Genomic DNA, 24,791 nt, shown 5'->3' with positions numbered 1-24,791 from the left:
CCCTTCCTCTCTGAAATCAATTATATATATAAAAAGCCAGCTACCTCGACGACCAGAACAACTGAAACGACCAACGACCAGTCGCTATGACACCCACTGTGGCCAGTGAACCAGCCTGATCAGGGGGTGGGGCCCACTGGCCCACCTCCCACAGCCCCTCCCCCTGGCCGGCCCACCCCTGATTGGACTCTCCCACCCCGATCAAGGGCGGGGCCAGCCGGCCAAATGGCCCCCCACACCCCCAGCTCCCTCCCTTCTCCCCAGCTAACCCAACCCCTGGCCGTCCCCCTCCCCCGAGATCACACCCCACACCCCAATAGGGGGCAGGGCCGGCCACCCAACCTCCCGCAGCCCCTCCCTCCAGCCAGCCCCTCTCCTTATGGGCCCCCACCACCCTGATCAGACCACAGCCCCTCCCCCCAGCTGGCCCCACCCCTCATCATTCCCCCACCCCAATAGGGGGCAGGGCCGGCCAACCTGCAGCCCCTCCCCCACCCAGCCCCGCCCCCATCGGTCCCCCAACCCCAATCGGGGGCGGGGCCTGGCAGCCAATCACCCGCGGTCCCTCCCCCCAGCTGGCCCGGCCCTGATCAAGCCCTGATTGGGGCAGGCCAGCCAGCCAACCTCCTGCCATCTCCTCCTCCCGACAGGCCCAGCCCCAATCCAGCTGGATTGGAGCCAGGCCGGCCAGACCCCACCCATGCACAAATTCATACACTGGGCCTCGTGTGTGTGTGTGTGTGTGTGTGTGTGTGTGTGTGTGTGTGTGTAATGTACCTAGAAGTAAATTTAGCATTTACATGATTACCATTTCGTGTGTGTGTGTGTATGTGTGTGTGTGTTTTGGATTGGGAGTATATCCTGGCATAATGCTAGAGGATTGTGTTTACTGCAGCAGCAGCTAGGTTAAAGGAACTGTTGAAGTATAGCTCCCTCCACTTCCCCAACCCCCCACCCCCTCAGGTTTATCTAAAACTTTGCTCCAGCCCTGGCAACTGATATAACCCTTTTTTCCTCTCACTTGTAGGAGAGAACAATGCAAACTTTCAACATTTTTGGCCTACCCAAAGCTCACCTTTGGGAATGTTTAGGCCCTTTATTCTCCAACCTTCAGAAAAGAACAAAAACCAAAGATATCACCTGGGATGTAATTCCCCCCATCCCCACATTTTAGCCAGTACAGGCAAAGCAGCTGGAGGTTCAGCAAACCAACCATTTCAAATTTCATAGGCAACCTTATCTCTCATAACAGAAATTAGCTCACCTGCTATTTCATATGGATAACTTCATAGCTATCCAGGGACCAAAGGTTCATTATTCCCCACTCTTTCAGTCTTACATTTCTCAAACAATGTTTCACCATAATTTAATGAGTCCAGGGTAGTCTAGCAAATCCCACTTTTGACAACACTGTGACACCACTTCTGACCTCACCTCCATGCTCAGTGATTCTTTTGAAGGACTCACAAGATGCATCATGTAGTTGTACTCACAACCCAAATTCATTACAACTAAACCAGCAAGTTGAAATGCATTTAGGGCAAAGTCCAGAGGAAGCTAGACACAAGTTTCTGAGAGTCCTCTCCCCACAGAATCAAACAGGATGTGTCTGATTTCTCCAGCATCAAATTATGACAACACATGTGATATGTTTCTACAAAGGAAGCTCACTAGAGATTCAGTACCCAAGGCTTTTATTGAAGGCTGGTTACGTAGGCAAATTTTGCCTAAAATGTACCAAAATTCCAGGCTCCCAGAGGAAAAGCAAATGTTTAGCATATACCACATTGTTTATACAAACAACTTAGGTACAGTGAGCCAACACCAATCAGTTGTGGAATGGTGTACACCCTCCTTAAATCCACGTTTCCACACACCAGTCAAGGGCCAATCTGGTAAGCAGATCTTTTTAAGGATAGCCATCTTAGACCTGCAATGTTAATAACTCTTTTCTGTAGAATAGGGTAGCACATCCTCAGAGAAATGGGGCTGTAATATTGAATAAACTTAGTTTAACTTGATAAATTATTTTAGGTTTAGCAAGACAATGGATAAGAAATAGTATGAGCTCCTAAAAGCTAAGTAGTGTTATACCTTGACTCAATATAATACTTCTAGATTTCTACCTAGAACAATAATTTAAAATGAGTCCTCCAAATGGAAGATATAGCAAAGCCATGTAGACTCAGTGACTTTAATACATTTTATTTATGCTTTGTTGTTAGCGTGAGAAAGGAATTTTTTCTCTCTTAATACTATTTTGTAAACTTGTACTAAATTTGAATATTTGTAATTATTAGAGATATGTTAGGGAGCAGTTCTGTTCCCTGACATTTAGACATCTAATTTCCAGTAAAAGTTATTACCTTTATAAATAATATTTGATTCTAAATTTCTAAACTTCCATAAATAGTGTTTTTTTTTTCAATTGGATAGACAGTTGATTTAAGTTTAGGGAGCCTCAAGTTTGAGGCTAAAGGTTTGCCTTTTGAAACGTAAGTAATTTTGACTTTTTTTTCAATTGCATCAACTTCAAGACCTTGGCTTCCTAATACCAAGATAAAAGACTACCAATTTAACATTTTTACTTATGTTTATGAAGTAAGGACGATACATTATCCAAAAATTGTGAACACAAACATTGCTGCTTAATCAGAGATGCCAAAGTTGCTGAAATTAAGCAACCATAGCATTACAGCCTTAAATGTTAATTTTTCAGCACTATGAAATTCTGAATTCAAAGTATGAGAAATTGTTGTGAAGGGAGTGTTAAAGTATAACATAATATTTTGAGTAGTCAAAAAGTCAAATGTATGAAAGCTGAATATTACCTAAGAAAAATTTTAGCTAACTGAAAAATGTATTTGTGTGAAGAGTTCTATATTTTGTGATAATTGCAGATAATTATGTTTTGATAGGAAATAGAAAAGTGAGAGTGATGCTTCACATATTAGTTGTACCCCAAGTTTGAACTCTTCCACTTGTGGCCCTCATGCTAGCTATTTTCAGTGTTCACTTGCCAACTTGGCAAAAAGGGCAGTCAAGCTGCTGCCCTTTGCAGCTATTTTCATTTCTTCCTTTTCTAACTTGCATCCTTTTCCACACTGTGAAACTCATATAGATATAAAAGGTAACAAGAGCAGCAGAATATATATAGAACATATACTGTATATGTTGGGTTAATCTCCTTTTTCTTAGTTGCTGAGAAACCTCAGGCAGCCAGACTACCTCATATAATTTTTTTAGTGCTATCATAATACCTTTGTGTTTATGTAGCCATTTTGTTTTGAATCCTGCCATATTTTAAGATATCATAATAACAACAGTTAATTCTCATTTTGGAGTGCATATTACAGGGAAGTTGCTTTCTTTGTTAAAAGATTTTTCTGAGCTTAGATCATTGTCATAGTATTCGCTAATACTCATAAGTTTTCCTATAGACTGTGAGTTTTCATGAACTTCTTTTAGGAAGCCACCAAGAGTAAAGCCATATTTGACTTCGACTTAATATGCAGTTAGGCAAGCTAAATCCCAAATCTCTTAAACCATACTTCATTTTTAGCAACATTTTAGACTAAGATCTCTTGCTTCCTGCTAATGGTGTGTGTGTGTGCGTGCGTGCGTGTGTGTGTGTGTGTGTGTGTGTGTGTGTTCGTTCCATATACTCACAATGTGAGATTCTATCTACTGTTCCTGGTTTTATACTAAATTCTGTATCCCTTCACTTAGTATTTTTAAGTGTAATTACATAGGAGAGACTTGTTAATGTTGACAGAGACCTAGAAAACTAGTGAAAATGCAGTTATCTTGGTTCAGAAGATAGTTGAACATAGTTCCCAAAGGTCAGACATCTATTAAATCATAAAGTCTAAACTACCAGTTATGTATTATTCCTGATCTGAAATATAGAGTTGGTGACAATTTTCTTAAGGTTTTACTGTCTTTTAAAAAGAGTGAGTATGGGAGGAACCAAGATGGCGGCAAAGTTAAACAACTAAACTGCCGCCTCGCACAACAATTTCAAAAATACAACTAAAAGACAAAACATCTACCACCCAGAACCACGGGAAAGCTGGCTGAGTGGTAGATTTACAACTAAGGAGAGAAAGGAGCACAAACGCTGAAAAGCTGAGGTACGGAGGCGCGCGAATCGGGCTGGTGGCGGGTGACTGGACGCGCGGCTTTTCTTCAACCTGAAGGGAGACAAGCTCCCGATCACTCTGAAATCCAGTTTCTGGGGACACGCGGGGGACCCAGACGCCTACGGGGAGAAGCTGGACTCTCTGCCATCGGGCGGAAAGTGAGAGTGACTTTTTGCAGAGGTGTGCCCAGCAATCAGTGTTTACTGCGCTGGAGCGCGGGACGCAGGGACTTGGAAACGCGGAAAGGCAGAGACGGCTGACGGCAGCCATTGCCGTTTGCCACGCCCTAGCCTAGTGACGCCCAGAGACCTCGCCCCGCCCTGAGACCCCCGCCCTGCCCTGAGACCCCGCCCTGCACTTCTACAAACCCGAGGCTCCACACAGTGGCTTTTGCATATAAATGGCCTGTTCTGTGGCAGCTTAACCAAATTAACTGCAGCTCCAGTCAGATGGCTCCAAAACCGCCCAAGCAAAGAGAAGAAAACTAGTTCTTGCTCTAGCTCCTGCTGGGGAGCCTCAGACAGTAGCTGACCTGCACCCCTTTGGAGATTCAGAAACTAGGGTATGTAGTGGTCGGTGTGAGACGACACTAGATTTCAACCTCTCTCATAAGGGACACATTCAAGAGGCAGACTCAGTGAGCACCAAAGCCCTACTGGAACAAGTCCTGCCCCATAAACGTGTCTCCTGCACAGCAATTCTTCCTTTATAGACACAGCAGGTCCTCACAGCCAATTGGCCTGGAGGTCAATTCCTCCCAGTGACACCAACAACAATCAAGACTTAACTACAACAAGGCTATACACACAGTACACAAAGGGGTACACCAAGAGTGTCCACCTCAGGTAACTGGGAGGCTGACCCATTGAACCAATAAGACACCTAGTACACAAAGCTACCCAACCAACTCAGGGAAGCAGCGAAAATGAGGAGGCAAGGAAACAGATCCCAAACGAAAGAAATGGAGGAGAACAAACGAATGGATATAGAGTTCCAAACCACGGTTATAAGGTTTTTCAAGAATTTCATGGAAAAGGCCGATAAATTTAATGAAACCCTCGAGGATATGAAATAGGACCAACTAGAAATGAAACATACACTGACTGAAATAAAAAATATTATACAGAGACCCAACAGCAGACTAGAGGAACGCAAGAATCAACTCAAAGATTTGGAATACAAAGAGGCAAAGGACACTCCTCCAGAGAAGCAAGAAGAGAGGAGAATTCAGAAAGTTGAAGATAGTGTAAGAAGCCTCTGGGACAACTTCAAGCGTACCAACATCAGAATTATGGGGGTGCCAGAAGAAGAGAGAGAGCAAGATACTGAAAACCTATTTGAAGAAATAATGACTGAAAACTTCCCCCACCTGGTGAAAGAAATAGACTTACAAGTCCAGGAAGCGCACAGAACCCCAAACAAAAGGAATCTAAAGAGGACCACTCCAAGACACATCATAATTAAAATACCAAGGGCAAAAGTCAAAGAGAGAATCTTACAAGCAGCAAGAGAAAAACAGTTAGTTACCTACAAGGGAGCACCCATACGACTGTCAGCGGATTTCTCAACAGAAACTATGCAGGCCAGACGGGAGTGGCAAGAAATATTCAAAGTGATGAATAGCAAGAACCTACAACCAAGACTACTCTACCCAGCAAAGTTATCATTCAGAATTGAAGGGCAGATAAAGAGCTTCACAGATAAGAAAAAGCTAAAGGAGTTCATCACCACCAAACCAGTATTATATGAAATACTGAAAGGTATTCTTTAAAAAGAGGAAAAAGAAGAAAAAAGTAAAGATAAAAATTATGAACAACAAATACATATCTATCAAGAAATTATGAACAACAATTTTCTTAAGGTTTTCTAAAAGTCAAGTGAATCTAAAAGTCAAGTGAATTAAAAATCTGAGGAACAGAATAAACTGGTGAATATAATAGAATCAGAGGCATAGAATGGGAGTGGATTGATAATTCTCAGGGGGAAAGGTGTCTGTGTGGGGGGTATGGGAAGAGACTGGACAAAAATCATACACCTATGGATAAGGACAGTGGTGGGGAGGTAAGGGCAGAGGTGGGGGTGGGAACTGGGTGGTGGGGAGATATGGTGGGAAAAAAGGAGAAACAATTGTAATCTGAACAATAAAGATTTATTAAATTTAAAAAAAAAAGAATGAGTATGGCTTGCAGATCCTGATAGGGGAAGGAAGATAAAATGTGTTGCGTACCTGCTATGTGCTAGGCACTGTATTAACCTACTTTATCTAGGTAATCTTGACAATTCTTCAAGACAGGTGGCTTTACCCCCATGTTACAGATGAGGAAATTGAGATTCAGAGAGGTTAAGTGATTTGTACCAGAACTAGGAAGTAGTAAATGTGGAATTTCAACCCAAATTGTTCTCTGATATGCTCCTTCCATCAAATCAGGGGTTGGCAAACTGTAGCCCCTTGGCCAAATACCCATGTCTATTTTTGTAAATGAAGTACAAACACTACCACACCCATTCTATTACATATTGCCTATGGCTTTCAAGCTACAATAGCAGAATAGAGTACAGTCATGTGTTGCTTAACAACAGGGATACATTCTGAGAAATGCCTCATTAGTCATCATGCAAACATCGTAGTGCACTGGATGTTATAACCTACTACACATCTAGGCTATATGGTATAGTCTACTGCTTCTAGACTACAAAACTGTACAGCATATTGTAGTGAATATTGAAGGCAATTGTAACACAGTGTATTTGTATATCTAAACAGAAAAGGTAAAGTAAAAATAAAGTATAAAAAGTAAAAAATGGTACACCTCTATAGGGTATTACCATAAATGGGAGCTTGCAGGTATGGAAGTTGCTCAGGATGAGTCAGTAATTTAACGGTGAGTGAATGTGAAGACCTAAGACATTACTGAACACTACTGTAGACTCTATAAACAGTATATACTTAGGCTACACTAAATTTATAAAAAAGAATTTTCTTTAATAATAAATAACCTCAATTTACTGTAACTTTTTTACTTTATAAACTTAAAAAAATTTTAAGCTTTTCTACTCTTGTAATAACACAAACACATTGTACAGCAATACAAAAATATATTTTTATTTGTATCCTTATTCTATAAGCTTCTTCTAATTTTAAGTTTAATTTTTTTGTACTTTATAAACTTTTTTGTTAAAAACATAGACACAAACACACATTAGATTAGGCCTACACAGGGTCAGGATCATCAGTATCACTGTCTTCCATCTCCACATCTTGTTTCATTGGAAGGACTTCAGGGGCAGTAACATGCATTGAGCTGTCTTATCCTAAGATAACAATGCCTTCTTCTGGAGTACCTCTTGAAGGACTTGCCTAAGGGCTTCCTCAAGGAGGTGTCATTCTTTTCAGAGATGTGTTTCCTGTGGTTTACTTGGTTTGTTTCTTCTTCTTTTAAATCATAGATTTACTTGTAAGCAGATAGTGCACCATGAATATTTAAAGAAAACCTTTCAGTGTTGTCTATGTTTTCAAACTTGAAGGAGCTTGTTGAGGTCTGCAAAAGCTCCTGTTAAACCCTTCACTGATTTCTCTTGGGGTTCTTCTGTTCTCTGCAGTTTCATTTTCTCTTGCCTTTTCTTCAGCTATGTTTTGTTGTTGTTGTTCCAGGTCCAACAACTCCTTATTAGTCAGTTTCTTAGGGACCACCTCTAGGAACTCCTCAATGTTATCCTCATCCATAGTCACATTAAAGTTGTTTGCCATCTCATCCACAGCCTTGTTGCTTTTTACAACCTTTGCGCTATGACATTTTGATGGCTATGACATCAGTAGGTGATAGGAACTTTTCAACTGCATTATAATCTTACTAGAGGCTCAGTGCATGGATTTGTGCACAGGTGGGGTCCCTCGGGGATCAGGCCGAAACTAGCCCGGTGCAAGAATTCGTGCATCAGGCCTCTGGTATGCATATAAGATCTTTGGTTAATCTCTTCCTGCCTTCCCCCCTCTCCCCTTCCCTCTGAGACTCACCAGTCTGTTCCATGTTTCCATGCCTGCCCCCTAGTGGTCAGTGCACATCATAGCTACCGGTCAAAGGGTCGCTTAGGCTTTGATAGATAGATAGATAGATAGATAGATAGATAGATAGATAGATAGATAGATAGACAGACAGATAGGATCACTGTTATATATGCAGTCCATCATTGACCAAAATATTATGTAGTGCATGACTATTTTATTCTTTTTGATGCAGTTGTAAATGGGATTGTTTTCTTAATTTCTCTGATATTTTGTTATTAGTGTATAGAAATGCAACAGATTTCTGCATATTGATCTTGTATCCTGCAACTTAGTATCATTGTGTATCACTACATCCATTAGAACGGCTACTGAAAGGGTTAAAAAAAAAGAAACCTGGTGATTCAAAATGCTAACCAAGATAATGTATTTTTTTAATGAAGTGAAATAACTTACCACATGTCACAGTAATTCCACTCTTGGATATTTGCCCAAGGAAAATTAAAACACATATTCACACAAAACTTATATGTGAATGTCATTGTAGCTTTACTTAACAGTTGCCCCAAACTGAAAACAACCAGCATGTCCTGTAATATGTGAATAGTTGAATGAACAGTGGTACATCCACTAAATGTACTACTACTCAGCAACAAAAAGGATTGAACTATTGATTTATACATCAACATGGATAAATCTTAAATGTATTTTTCTAAAAATGCTAAAGCCTGAAAAAGATCTAGCTCAAAAACCTGTAATGGCTCCCTATCACAAACAGAATAAAATAAAAACCTTACAGTGTTTATCTTTATAATCCTACCACAATATAAACACTATAGATGCATTGGTTTCTATTTGTTCACTTATATTTGTTAACTTAAGAAAATAAATATTAATACTTCTGGTGTATAGGTGACAACTCAAAGAGGTTAAGTTACTTGGTAAAATAGAAACAGATTTTTCTGACTATTACCTCCCTTTCCCTTGCCATCACAGTTCTTGCTAATACATTAGGCTTAGCAGTTTCGAAACCAATCCATGGTTCTTAATTTAAATCTGACTTGTGTGTGTAGTAAACTGGATAGTTTTTAAAATTTTCACTCTGGCCTCGTCCTCCCTAGACCAGTTGAAATCACCCCCGCCCCATGATTCTAGTGCATGGTGATCAATAAACATTACTACAGTTATTGAATGAGTGAATGAACAGAGTTGATAGCTTAATATATTATTTGCCCATATGGTTTCTGTCTGTTGTAGTGTATTGACTTTTCATGACTTTTTTCCTTATTTATTTTTTACCTTACACCTTGATAATTCTCTTAGAGTCCTTTTTTAAACCATCCTCTCCTTTTTTTAAATCATCCTCTAAATAACAATTAGAGCATTTCTTTGGAAGTAGAGCTTTCTGGAATTTTCTTCCTTGAGACACATCTTTCTGATTTCAAGAGAGGGGTGCGATTGGACATACTGTTTGAATGAACTTTCTACTTGTTTCTGTTCTGGCTAAAGGAATGTTTAGTTGTAGATTGAGATTGCTGTTATCAGTTGTTGAGTTGTTCTTACCTGCCGAAAGTTGCAGGATGATATGTGTGTGTGTGTGTGTGTGTGTGTGTGTGTGTGTGTGTGTGTGCGCGCGCGCACGCAGCATGCAATAATGGGTCTTCCAGTTAAGAGAAAAATAGCAGTCACTTATTTTGTTTAGGTCAGCAATTTCAATCCATAATTATGACTTTAAAATAATTTACTTTTGTGGAAACAGATAAATTAAGTGTTATTTATATCTGAAGTATTTCATCTTCTGTAAAAGGTTTCTGGCGGTAGTTTATTAGTTTAAGTGCACTTGAGTTGTTGTTGCACTTAACCTATGCATGGAGAAGTTGAGAGACAAAGGTTTAAAGCAAGAGTTATAGAGCCCTTTACATTTAAAAGTTAATGAAAAATTAGGGAAAGCTCTCTGGTGTTCATTGGCGGTATATTTTTCTTATTTTTTCATTAAATACTTATTAAGTGCTGTGCTTTACTAGTCAGTGGTGAAACTTCATCTGGATTTTCCTGTATAACTTAAAAGCCCAAAATAAGAAATTATTTTGCCTCTTTGATAATCCATCACTTGTATCTTGAAGCTCTCTATATAGATTTATCTTAGAATTGGAGAAATAGTACTTAAGTGTTTAATTTCAAAAATAAAGAGGGAACAGTCACCTCAGGTTATGCTGCTATAGCTATGAAAAAACGAAAGGACACATCTGGCAAATTTCTAGGCAAGACTTGTGAAAATAAATCTGAGAGGGAATGGAACTATGGCTGCTTTAAATGATGCATTTCCTGGCAACTTTCAGGCTTATTGAACTCATATTTTAAAAATGAAACATACTTGAAAATAACTTAGAACCACAAAAAGATTTCCAGATGCCATTATGCTTTCAGCATGAGTAACAGTAATATTTAAATGCACATTTAGAGTATTATTGATTTTTTTAAAGTATCTTGGTTTTTTTAACTAAGTACTCCCATGATGATATCATTGCTTTCTTAGATATTTTTTTCACATGTTGGATAGAAATTATTTTCTTATAGGACATTTCTCTAAAGTAATAATGTAATTCAACGAAAATGTGTTATTTATTAGTCTAATCCAAAACTCTGAAAATGTCCATAATTTGAGCGATAGTCTATCAGGGAAGAAAGATAAGGCCAAACAACTGAAAGTTTCCAAATCCTTAGGAAAGACCTTTTAGAACCCATGTGATATTCTTTATATTTTTTATAAATAAAAATATACAATAAACTGAATGGAGTTTTCATCAAGAATAATAAACTCTTAAAACAGTACAACAAAACAAATTAGTTCACTAAGGATAAACTCATGGCTCCTAGATTCTATGATAAACAAAGAAAAATAAAATCCAGGCTATTGCTAAAAAATCCCAAAAGTGGCTATAGTATATTGTGATATCAAAACATAGATTGTGGGAGGGGGAATTTGCTCCTCATTCAAGATGAGATGATAAAGGACTTTACACTAAAGATTTAACAACTCTCTAAAAAGTTAAATAAATTTTTAAAAATTATGTAGCATGATCCAATATGTATATAAATATTTATAGTGTGTATATATATATAAATATTTATAGTATATATATATGCATACAAACACATATTTACATACATTATAAATAAGACGGTTATTTATCAAAATGCTAACAGTGGTTATCTTCTAGTAACAAGACTATGAGGTTTTTGTCCTTTTTCTTTTTTCATATTTTCAAAACATTCTGTGTATATATATTTGCATATTTAGAGTAAAAAGTCAGTAACAACCTTTAAAAGAGCCAAATGATGACCTCGTTAAGTATAGTTGTGTGCCAGAAAGTGTGCTGCTATTATAAGTAGGTAGTTAATACCTATCTCTAAAATAAGTTGAACAGATGTCTTGCCCTGCCTGCTCACCTTAATCTCCATACTCAGATATAACATTTAGCTAGAGGTATTCAGGAGCTTTTTATACAGTGGTGTGTGCACTTTGAACTCATCTAAGGAGCTTAAATTCCAAGGCCTGGGTGCCACCCACTAGAGACTGATTTGATTTAACTGGGATGACGTTTGGCCATTGGGACTCTGAAGTTCCCCATGTTATTAAATATATAAGCCAAAGTTGAGAGCATCTGTTATACAGAAAACTAAGAGAGAGAGAGAGAGAGAGAGAGAGAGAGAGAGAGAGAGAGAGAGAGAGAGAGAGAGAGAGAGAGAACCACCCCAGCCAGTGAGGCTCAGCATCGACCCAGGAACCAAGAGGTCGCTGGTTCAATTCCCAGTCAGGGCACAAGCATGGGTTGCAGGCTCAGTCCCCAGTAAAGGGCATGCAGGAGGCAGCCGATAGGTGATGTTCCTCTCTCATCCATGTTTCTATCTCTCTATCCCTCTCCCTTCCCCTCTCTAAAAATCAGTAAAAATGTATTCTAAGAAATGAACCAACTAATTTGTTTTTCACTCCTTTAATTTGTATTCTGTTGAAACTGTTACTGCCTTTACAAAGCTTGTGTTGAAAAAGTACATATTATTTTCAACTTTTCTTAATGCTATGTTTTAATGTCCAGCCTGCCACTGAGTTAACTGGGTAACATGATAGATTCTTGTATTCTCTTTCTAAGTTTTCCTCCCTCTAGTCTATCTTCTACAATGTCACAATAACTAATTTTCCAAAGGATAAAATAATTATATCACTGCCCTTCATAAAGCCTTTAATTATCTGTTTTTTACAGGTTAAAGTAAAAGTTTCTTAGTCTGGACCCAACCTATTTTCAGTTTTATTTCCTGGTAGTTCAACACTAGAGATCCTGAACTTCATCCGTACTTGAATAAGCCTTTTGTTTTATACCTGCCTTTGCATATGCTGTTTATCACTTTTTTTTATCATAGTTCAAGAATCATTTATTGGAATTGAAGGAAGCAGCATTTATTGAGTACACTAGTCAAGGACTGTGGTAGGTACTTTAAATAAAGTACTTATAATCCTCACAGCCATCCTTAAGAAATAGTAATTTTCTGCCCTGCCAGTGTGGCTTAGTGGTTTAGTGTCGACCTATGAACCAGGATGTCCTGGTTTGATTTCCAGTCAGGGCACATGCCCAGGTTGTAAGCTCGATCCCCAGTGTGGGGTGTGTAGGAGGCAGCGACCAATGATTCTCTCTCATCATTGGTGTTTCTATCTCACTTTCCCTCTCCCTTCCTCTCTGAAATCAATAAAAAATATATTTTTTAAAAGAAATAGTCATTTTCTTTTACTGTACAGTTAGGAACCCAAGGCTTTTAGAGGGTGAATAACTCAAAATTGCACAACTAGTATAGGTAGATAAGAGATTTTGAGCTCCAAATCCAGTGATTGTTTCCATGTCCTTCTTCCTCCACCCCCCTCACATTGCTTCAGTAGTTAATGCCCATATGACCATTACCATAGCCTGTTTCTAAACATAGTATGTGCAAGTATTTGATGTTTTCAGTTTTGTTTTAAATTCTTTATAATAGAAAGAAATGTAATGGTCTTAAGATAGAATAAACAGTTTCCATTCTGTGTAGTAATCAGTTTAATAGTTTACTGTGACTATCTCTTTAATCACTTGAGTTGTATAGTCCTATGTGTTTACATTTGTAGCCTTTTCTCTGATGTCCTTACAAGTATGGAGCAGTTTCAGTTTAACATCTATTCTGGAGTTCTTATATGAGCAAAAATAAAAATCTACATTTTTCACTATCCCACAAATTGGTTGAGTCAGATTTATACATAGTTTATATAGAGATTTAAATACATTCACCCATAAAATTCAATTAAACACATTTCCTGCCCAGGTAAAGAGGAACATTGAAAAGCTACTGCATGCAGATAACTTTAATAGTACAAAGTACAGCCTCTGAACCCTTAACAGTCTCTGTACAGGAAAATGTTACAGTTTAACAAGAAGTTAATTTGGACAGTGTTAAAAATTTGAGACTTTTTTGGCTAGTAAGAGAAATTTAGTAAATGTAATATAAGTTGTCACTTTATATCCTCTTCCTGGGTTTTATTAGTGTTCCTAATTGTGATAGTTTCTTTAGGATACTGCTTCATAATTATCTCATGTGATCATTTTTTCCTCTATTAGAATGTGAAACATGTTGCAGAAGCATTCAAGAAGTGGCTGAAGGGGTGAGGAAAAAAGTGCCACTGCCTGTTGGAAAAAAAACAACAAAACAAAACATGGGAAATACAACCACCAAATTCCGTAAAGCACTCATCAATGGTGATGAAAACCTGGCCTGCCAAATATACGAAAACAACCCTCAGCTAAAAGAATCCCTTGATCCTAATACATCTTATGGGGAACCCTATCAGCACAATACTCCATTACACTATGCTGCTAGACATGGAATGAATAGAATATTAGGGTAAGTATCACTGTAAAACAGTTGATAATAAATTAGTCAAAGGGGAAAACCATATTAGTGAAAGGGGGGAAAAACCCTGATCTTTGAAAATATATACATACAGATGTGGGTGTTATATGGTATTGTAGTGAATTGAAATTTCTAAAACTGAATATGCTTAAATTATTAGGTATGACTTTTAAAAATTAAGTCTAAATTAGACCAAAAGTTTTTAATAGTGAGCTTGGTTCACATATTCTTGTTGCTACAATGATTTTGATTCTAGAAAAGTACTTGTCAGCTATCAACAAATTGCAGGGACTAGAGCTTACAACAAAGTTCTTAAGCTCTGATTCACTAGTTGAAGTTAAAAAACAGATACCTTTGCCTTATCTAGTTATGATCAGATTTGAGTTTCTTTTAATGGGGTTTAGTTACTTGAAAAGACTTTTCTAAAAGTGAAACATTTCCTTAAAATACTAACAAACTTAACGCTTTTCAAGCATTAGTAACAGGGAGTATATTTATTCGAAGATTCTTACCTAATTACAAAGGAATTAAATTTTGTATTTGCTAGCTTATAACATGAAAGAAGCAAAGGATAGAAAAGTAGCTCCAAAACAAATTTATTTTTCTTAGAAGTAGATTATGCAGCTTTGGTAGTCTGATGCTAGAACAGAAAGAAAGAAACACTTCTTTGCTTACACAGTGAAATATAATTCTTAAACATGTATTCAAAGTTTTTTAGAACTTAACAAAAAACTTTCAAGCTTTTTAAATTTCATTTTATACAAATTGTTGTTCAAATTAAGCTGCTCTTTTTATATACCTGAAACGTGCCATGTGTGCTCTTTCTACCATGTCCATGCTGCTCTCTGTGCCCCAGTATCCCCTTCCCCACTCCACTCAGCTTTCTTTCTTTACCCTTCCTTCAAGGTCCTAGGCAGGCTTTATCTATCTTCTTAGCCTGTCACAACCCACAGGAACCTTAGTCTTTCTTTCTTTTTCTTTTTTTAACTTATATGGCTCTTTTTTGTTTGTATTACTTGTTTGACATACACTATTTCATTGTATTTTATAATTTTGTATATCTTCTCTCTGCCTACCTAAATTGCAACTTTGTAATAAAAGTGTCTTTTTTGTACTTCTAACATCTAGCATGGTATCTTACACAGAGTAAAAAGAAATTTTATAAAATCATTGCACAAGGGCCCTGCCTGCGTAGCTTAGTGGTTGAGCGTCAACCTATGAACCAGGAGGTCACAGTTCAATTCAGGGCACATGCCCAGGTTAGGGGCCAATCCCCAGTGTGGGGCATGCAGGAGGCAGCAGATCAATGATTCTCTCTTATCATTGTTGTTTCTATCTCTTTCCCACTTTCTTTCTCTCTGAAATCAATAAAAAATATATTTTTTAAATTATTGCACAAGGAAATATTCTTATGACCAGGATTTATAGTAAGGTTTATGGTGCTGTAAACTAATATGATTTTAAGGAAATATTTGAAATGAAATGTGACATCTAGAAAATCTGCATAACTCAGTGAATCAGTACTTTTCAGAGGATCACACTGTATATGATTTTTAAAAATTATGCATGGGTAAAAGATTATTCATAATGCAAGGTAGATCAATGAATTTTAATGTAGCAGTATAGAAGGTTCATTGATATTAATTTCAGAGTCTGAACAGTAATCTTTAAGTTTGATTAGCAATAAATGACAACTTGTTAAACTTTTGGTATAGTATCAAATGTGCATATTCATAATTACCATTTAAACTTTTTATCTTCTATGTATTCTTATTTCAAAGTAGGAAATAACTGGTTTTTGTCCTTTTTTTCTTTACTACTTTAGGACTTTTCTTTTTGGTAGAGATGGAAATCCAAATAAACGGAATGTGCACAATGAAACATCTATGCATTTGTTGTGTATGGGACCTCAAATTATGATATCTGAAGGAGCCCTTCATCCTCGTTTAGCACGCCCCGTGGAAGATGATTTCAGAAGAGCAGATTGTCTGCAGATGATCTTAAGATGGAAAGGAGCAAAACTTGACCAAGGCGAATATGAGAGAGCAGCTATTGATGCTGTAGATAACAAAAAAAACACCCCCCTGCACTATGCTGCTGCCTCAGGGATGAAAACCTGTGTAGAGGTAAAACTTTGTTGTTTTAAATATTCTGCACAGTAAAATTTTTGTCTTGAAAATATGTAATAATCAGTGTTTCTTTTGCTTTTTAAAAATTTATTTATTTTGATCTTCACCCAAGGATATTTTTTCCTTTGATTTTTTTTAGAGAGACTAGAAGGGAGGGAGGGAGACACAGGGCTGGGCAGAGAGCTGGAATCAGACCTGTAACCCAGGTACACACCCTTGACCACAACCCTTAGGTTCAAAGTCTGACGCTCTAACCACTGAGCAACCAACCCGAGCATGTTTTGCTTATCTTAACAGTTAATTTACCTAGTTGTTTTTATTCCTTTTGTGGTTCTAAAAAAAGCAGGATTTCTTTTACATAAAGTCATTCCCCAGTTTTAGGGGAAATATTAAAAACAAACCCATATTTACACAGCAAACCTTGGGAATAAAATGGTATCAAGAGCAATTGAAAATTTGCTAACATCCCTGAAGATAATAGTAATCAATTAAACACTATCATATTGAGAGTAATAGCTTTAGTAGAAAATAGCTTTTCTAATTTTTTGCTGATTTTTAGTAGACTTTATATAATAAAATTTATGCATATTGGATATGGCAACTCTTGGCAATGGGAACTATAGTTGTAGTAGATCTAGAATTGATCAGTTCCCTAAGCAAGGAATGAATATTAATGAATACATTTATTGGGGTCTTTTAAAAATCATTGATAATTTTAAAATGTGCTTCTTTTTCTGTTTAATGGATATTAAAGTATTCCTGAATATTGTATTTGAGCTTCTTCTTCTATATATTTCAATATATATGTACATATATATGTGTGTGTGTGTGTGTGTGTGTGTGTGTGTGTGTGTGTATATATATATATATATATATATATATATATATATATATATATAAAATATCTAACAACAGGCTTAGATAAGGTCAGCCATATAATGTAGGATCTTAAGATAAGAAATCATTACTCTATAGTATCATCACTACTTATAACAGGTTTTTCTCAGTTACATTCATGTCAATTTATACATAACTCATAAGAGTTCTTTCGTATAGATATATTTATGATGGGGAGCACTCTCCATAAGATCACAGAGTATCAACCTTTCCAAAAAGGTAGACCTTTATTGGAAAAAACAACAATGATCCTAATCAGGTTAAATGATATATCTGAAAATTTACTATTTCCTTAATGTTATTCATGTATATATACTTTACTTCTGAATTGATACCAAAAATATGGATACCCTTCATTTTCTTACTCAGGTTAAAAGATTACAGTTATTTAAATGATTTCTTTAGCATATCTTTTTTTGTTGTTATTCACAGTTATTTACTGTATCTTAAGTGTCAGTTCTTTTCACTTCTAAAACCCTTATCTTTTTTTTTTTACTATTATTATTTGTGATATTAATTAATCTTTTAGAGTGTTTTATTTCTTGGGTTTGTGTCACCTTTGCCCACTAGTTAGTCAGTGACAGTTATTAACTTGAAACTTTTTTTTTTCAGGCAATGTTTTCTAACGTTGATTCACAGCATGGTAGAAGGATGTTCAGGGGTTTTTGGGGGAAAGGAGGCTATTGGCAGAATTCCTGAGGCTTTTACACAAGCCTTTTTGTATATTGTTCTATGCCCACCTCCCATGAAAGAATCCGTGCTGTAGTGACTCATCATTACTGATGGGACTGCGTCATATTTCTCAAGCGAGAGTAGACAATCGCTCATTCTTTTTTTTTTTTAATAGCTCATTCTTGATAGTAGTAATAATACTCTTAAATTGCTGCCTTAATATCTTACTGCCAAAAATTCTATAAACATTGCTTTAGTAATCGTTGATTTTAAAGTATGTTTGCAATGACGTTCTTATCAAATTGTTCAAAAAAATAGTGTTTTTACCAGCATTATTTTTTGCTCAGTGAATGAAATTGGTGCCAGGTTTTATTCTAAACTATCTGATAGGCCTGATGATTTGCTTCATGTGAATGTCTGTATATGTTTTAACTGTTTGATTTATCAGCATATCACATTACATAAACCACACCATTTGATGACTTTTTATTTTTCTATTTATTCAGAGGAGCTCTTAGACTTAATGTAAAACATCCCAAATAAAGTCCTATAAAGCCCTATGAACAACCACATTCAGGCTGTTCTCAATGATAATTGTTTAGTTGTAATTTTGATGTGGTATGAGAGGACATGTGTACCACATTCACCTATGCTGACATCTTGACCAGAAGCCTTTATCGCTTATTTCGAGGAATATTCCTAGAAATTTATAAAAGTGAAATGACAACCTCTGTCATATCAACCATTTATTGAAGATTATGAATCTTAAGCCTCTAAGGCTAAATTGATTATTTCATGGCTAAGGTCAAGCTGTTTTTTTTTGTTTTGTTTTTTTAACTCTTAAAGAACTTATATCTATGGAAATATATCTTCTCTAGTTGGTTACATTTATTCTAGTTTTCATCAGCAAATTTCAGCATATTATTTTACCCATATGGCACTATCTGGACTGTACACTAGCCCAGCCTTGGGCCCTGAATGACTTTGGTAATGCTTACTATGAAGTAAAATAGAAGATTTTCCTGGGGAAGCATACATTAACTAATTCCCAGAGGTCTTACTGTGTTTTTTAATGCTAATGCTTAAAATGTATGCATTTTTTAAAACCTACTATATAAGTATATTTCTTAAAGTATTAGTGGTTAAGTATCTTCATTTCCTGTCCTACTCCTTTAGTGAACAGGAAAGGCTTAGACGTCTCATATAAAGTTTACTATCATGGGTAATTTTAAATATGGTTTCTCCCCCCCCCCCCCAACTACTTATTTGTCTGCATCATTGTTTTTAGCCCTTTGGTTTTAAGAATAACAATTATAATGACATTTGTATATAATGTTTTTCTAATTTTCATAATGTTCATTGATACCAAGCATGATATAAAGGGTTTGGTTTGAGTGAGAGAGTATTATCAGATATTTATTTACTTACTTACTTAATTACTTACTTAAATTTCTTTATTGATTAAGGTGTTACATATGTGTCCTTATTCCCCCATTACCCCTCCATCCCCCCCACTCATGCCCTCACCCCCTTGTTGTCTGTGTCCATTGGTTAGGCTTATATGCATGCATACAAGTCCTTTGGTTGATCTCTCCCCCTTACCCCCACCCTCCCTCCCCTACCTTCCCTCTGAGGTTTGATGGTCTGATTGATGTTTCTCTGTCTCTGGATCTGTTTTTGTTCATCAGTTTCTGTTGTTCATTATATTCCATAAATGAGTGAGATCGTGTGATATTTATCTTTCTCTGACTAACTTATTTCACTTAGCATAATGCTCTCCAGTTCTATCCATGCTGTTGCAAATGGTAAGAACTCCTTCTTTTTTACCACAGCATAGTATTCCATTGTGTAGATGTACCACAGTTTTTTAATCCACTCACCTGCTGATGGGCACATAGGCTGTTTCCAAATCTTAGCAATGGTGAATTGTGCTGCTATGAACATAGGGGTGCAATATATCCTTTCTGATTGGTGTTTCTAGTTTCTTGGGATATATTCCTAGAAGTGGGATCACTGGGTCAAATGGGAGTTCCATTTTTAGTTTTTTGAGGAAACTCCATACTGTTCTCCACAATGGCTGCACCAGTCTGCATTCCCACCAGCAGTGCACGAGGGTTCCTTTTTCTCTGCATCCTTGCCAGCATTTGTCGTTTGTTGATTTGTTTATGATAGCCATTCTGACCGGTGTGAGATTGTACCGCATTATTAGATATTTATTACTGTCTTGGTCCTCACAGTGACTATCTGTAGGACTTTGAGTGAGTCACTCAACCTCTTTGAGATTATCATTCCCAACCATTCAAGAAGAAACCTTCACAATTACCTCAAAAGTCCCCATTTAGCCCTAGTCAGTGTGACTCAGTGGATATACCATTGGCCTGTGGACTGAAGCGTCCCGGGTTTGATTCCAGTCAAAGGTTGCGGGTTCAATCCCCAATAAGGGGCATGCAGGAGGCAGCCGATCAATGATTCTCTCATCATTGATGTTTCTATTTCTCTATCCTTCTCTCTTCCTCTCTGAAATCAATAAAAATACATATTTTTTAAAGTCCCCATTTAGCACTAATTTTCTGTTAATCTATGATTGTAATAAAATATATCTCATTTCAGAATCTTAAGCCTTTAAGGCTAAATTGATTATTTATTCCATGGCTAAGGTCAAGCTGTTTTTTGTCTTGTTTTGTTTTTTTAACTCTTAAAGGACTTATATCTATGGAAATATATCTTCTCTAGTTGTTTAAATATTTTGCTGTCTGTATATTTACGTAAGAACAGACTTGATAAAGTTGTCAGTTGGCAATTTCACATATGCATTTAATAGTTTAAATCAGTGGTTCTCAACCTTTCGAATGCCGGGACCCTTTAATACAGTACCTCATGTTGTGGTGACCCCCAACCATAAAATTATTTTCGTTGCTACTTCATAACTGTAGTTTTGCTACTGTTAATGAATCGAAATGTAAATATCTGTGTTTTCCGATGGTTTTAGGCTCTACAGCAGCAGTTCTCAACTTGTGGGTCGTGACAGGTTGTAGAGCCTAAGACCATCGGAAAACACAGATATTTACATTTCGATTCATTAACAGTAGCAAAACTACAGTTATGAAGTAGCAACGAAAATAATTTTATGGTTGGGGGTCACCACAACATGAGGTACTGTATTAAAGGGTCCCGGCATTCGAAAGGTTGAGAACCACTAGTTTAAATTGTTTCCTATGGCTCATTTAGAACCAGAGAAATGAAGTATTTGCTTTAAAACTTCTCCTTGTCCCTATGATAATTGTGTTTCATAGTAAGCTTGAAGTTGTACGCGTGCACACACGCGCGCACACACCCCATAAGAGAATCTCAATCATACTAGTAGAGTTTGGGGAACTTATCAGTGGTTATATGTAGAATATTGCAATGGAATTTTCAGCCCTGAAATTTCTGATGCTATATTGCTTCCTACCTAGTTGACTTCACCATATGATTATTTCAGGTCTCTCAAGTTCAACATTTCCAAAACTGTATTCAGTCTTCTTTAGCCACTTGCTTTTCCTCTTGATTGCCTTGTTTCTGTTAATGATTTTACTACCATTATCTCTTGATACCTGGATTTACCTTGGGCTGATTTTTTTGTTTTGCTTTTTATTTTAGGGTTTTCTTGTGGTTTTGTTTGGTTTGGTTTGGTTTTCATCGAACTCATGCTGCTTGTTTGCAGTATAGAGCTCTTCCTTGTCTCTTTTGGCCAGCCCTTCCTTTTGTTTCTGTTGTCCACTCTTTCTAACACCGGGTGCTTATATTGAACCTTCGCTTTGGGGTATTTTTCACAATTTTCTTAAATAGGAATATCTGGAGTTTCAAAAATATTAATCATTCAAAATTATTTATGAGATAAAAGTAATGTAAATAGTAGTGGACTGTATTGGTTTAAAAATTGGAAATGCTTATATGTTAAACATTTATTAAGGACAAACTATAAATAAAGCCCTTCTAATTCTAATTATTTTATATTTCAAAGAATTGTTCTGAGGATCAGCAAACTTTTTTTCTGTGAAAGCCCAGATAGCAAATATTTTAGGCAATTGTTCAACTCTGCAGCTGAAAAGGAGACATAGAACAAATAGGCCTGGCAGTGTTCAATAGAACATTGTTTATGGACACTCCCACATAAATTTCTTATACTTTTTACATAGTATTAAATAGTCTTTTTATTTTTTTCAACTGTTTAAAATGTAAAAACAGTTTTTAGTTCTTGGTCTATACAGAAACAAGCAACAGGCTGGGTTTGGCCCACTGGCCTTAATTTGCAGTGGATCCCTGCACTATGCAAAGAACTGGGAAAGGAAAGCTTCAGAAGCTTATTTTAAATACATGAAATAACATTATCAATATGTACAAGTGCTGTATGCTTTAAGATTATACAAAATGGAACTGCTTTAAAACACATCTTCTAAGACTTTAATAAAATAAATAATACACTTTTTTCTTAGTTGTTGAGAGTTTTTGTTTTTCTACTTTGCAATAGAGATAGACTTTGGAGAGGAATGGTGGTTAGGTCTATTAGCATGGCCCAATTAAAATCCAGTGACTTCTCCTGTTGGCAAACTCCCTAGAGAAGCCTCCTCAGTAGACCTCATTTTATTTATATTAGTGCTTCACATGCCATAATGATTCAATAAATGGTTGATATGACAGAGGTGGTTGTTTTTGATAGGGCTTAAAAGCACTTTTTTAAAATGAGTATTATCTTAGGTATTTTTTGTGCATTCCTGTTCTACTTGTTTATTCACAGCTTTAATTGTAGCTGCTTGTCAGATCAAATAGAGGTCACTAGAAAACCAAAGATGCTAAGTCACACTTCTTCATTTCCAGCCACAGAGCCTGTTTGACACTTTGGCAGCTATCAGAGCATTTCACACTTCATTGAAAAGCCATAAAAACCATTCACAGGTCAGACTGAAGAGTTTTACCTAATTATATTCTATTTTTAATACCTGGAATTTTAAAACTGAAAAGAATACAGTATTTGTGGTCCCAGCTCAGCAATGGAGTAACTCTGCCTTTCTGGGACTCAGTTTTCTAATTTTTAATGAAGAAAGATATGATCTCATTATTGCCTCCAAAATATTATGATGCTAAGGGCCATATTAATCATTTAGGCAGTGGTTTAACTTCCCCATCCCATGAGCACGCCAGCACTTCTCCCCTCCCTCTATTCTTTCCTGCCCACAGGCATACACCTCCTAAACTCCTAAGGGACCCCATGAGGCTTGCAAACAGGATAGCAATGGGCAGTGGTAGTTCATACCAGGGAAACCCCCCTGAGCCTCTCCCCAAGGTCCCCTTTTCTCTGACTTCTTTTTCTTTTTAAATTTAATAAACCTTTATTGTTCAGATTATTACAATTGTTCCTCTTTTTCCCCCCATAGCTCCCCTCCACCCGGTGCCCCCCCCCACCCTCTGCCCTTACCCCCCCCCCACTGTCCTCATACATAGGTGTACGATTTTTGTCCAGTCTCTTCCCGCACCCCCACACCCCTTTTCCCCTGAGAATTGTCAGTCCACTCCCTTTCTGTGCTCCTGATTCTATTATATTCACCAGTTTATTCTGTTCATCAGATTTGTTATTCACTTGATTTTTAGATTCACTTGTTGATAGATATGTATTTGTTATTCATAATTTTTATCTTTACCTTTTTCTTCTTCTTCCTCTTCTTAAAGAATACCTTTCAGCATTTCATATAATACTGGTTTGGTGTTGATGAACTCCTTTAGCTTTTTCTTATCTGTGAATCTCTTTATCTGCCCTTCAATTCTGAATGTCAGCTTGGCTGGGTAGAGTAGTCTTGGTTGTAAGTTCTTGCTATTCATCACTTTGAATATTTCTTGCCACTCCCGTCTGGCCTGCATAGTTTCTGTTGAGAAATCCGCTGACAGTCGTATGGGTGCTCCCTTGTAGGTAACTAACTGTTTTTCTCTTGCTGCTTTTAAGATTCTCTCTTTGTCTTTTGCCCTTGGCATTTTAATTATGATGTGTCTTGGTGTGGTACTCTTTGGATTCCTTTTGTTTGGGGTTCTGTGCGCTTCCTGGACTTGTAAGTCTATTTCTTTCACCAGGTGGGGGAATTTTTCAGTCATTATTTCTTCAAATAGGTTTTCAGTATCTTGCTCTCTCTCTTCTTCTGGCACCCCCATAATTCTGATGTTGGTACGCTTGAAGTTGTCCCAGAGGCTCCTTACACTATCTTCATATTTTTGGATTCTTTTTGCTTTTTGCTTTTCCGGTTGAGTGTTTTTTGCTTCTTTATATTTCAAATCTTTGACTTGATACTTGTGATCCTCTAGTCTGCTGTTAGATCTCTGTATAATATTTTTTATTTCAGTCAGTGTATGCTTAATTTCTAGTTGGTCTTTTTTCATATCCTCGAGGGTCTCGCTAAATTTATCGACCTTTTCTAGAAAATTCTTGAAAAACCTTATAACTGTGGTTTTGAACTCTATGTCCAGTTGTTTGTTTTCCTCCATTTTTTTGGTTTGTGATCTGTTTCTTTGTCTCCCCATTTTCTCTGCTTCCCTGAGTTGGTAGGGTAGCTTTGTGTTCTAGTTGTCCTATATGGGCCAGTGGCTCGGCCTTCCCAGTTACCTGAGGTGGACACTCTTGGTGCACCCTTTTGTGGGCTGTGTGCACAGTCTTGTTGTAGTTAAGCCTTGATTGTTGTTGGTATCACTGGGAGGAATTGACCTCCAGGCCAATTGGCTGTAAGGATCAGCTGTGTCTATGCTGGGAGAACTTCTGTGCTAGAGACACCCTTATGTGAGAAGACTTGCAAAAGCCTCTGTGCTCAGCTTGAATGGGGCGGAGTCTCAGGGCAGAGCAGACAGCATTGGTTTCCCATCAGCCCTGCCCTAATAGGCCCGTGTGTCTCAGTGTACCATGGTAATCGCTGCAAGCACCTCTGAGAGAAAGCCGTCCTGGAGTTCCGCCGCTGCCAAACAGTCCAGTTTCTCCCCGAATGAGTCTGGGTCCCCAGA

General features: G+C 37.3%; 1 protein-coding gene across 3 annotated transcripts in view; it reads left to right on the top strand.

The window, feature by feature from the left end:
- Positions 1 to 24,791, top strand: part of ANKIB1 (ankyrin repeat and IBR domain containing 1) — a 117,749-nt gene that overhangs the window by 27,784 nt on the left and 65,174 nt on the right. For 2 of the 3 annotated variants that reach the window (XM_079785755.1, XM_079785753.1), the window contains exons 2-3: positions 13,785 to 14,067; positions 15,902 to 16,202. In XM_079785755.1, the coding sequence (XP_079641881.1) occupies positions 13,880 to 14,067; positions 15,902 to 16,202 (489 nt within the window). In that variant the 5' untranslated portion in view covers positions 13,785 to 13,879. Of the gene's footprint in view, positions 1 to 6,240; positions 12,630 to 13,784; positions 14,068 to 15,901; positions 16,203 to 24,791 lie in introns of those variants that run through there. The other variant, XM_079785754.1, reaches the window with a different exon arrangement.

This window comes from Cnephaeus nilssonii (genome assembly GCF_951640355.1).
Source record: "Cnephaeus nilssonii genome assembly, chromosome: 12".
NCBI lineage: Eukaryota > Metazoa > Chordata > Mammalia > Chiroptera > Vespertilionidae > Cnephaeus > Cnephaeus nilssonii.
The sequence above is the reverse complement of the archived record's forward strand: the minus strand, read 5'-3'. Positions and strand labels throughout refer to the sequence as shown.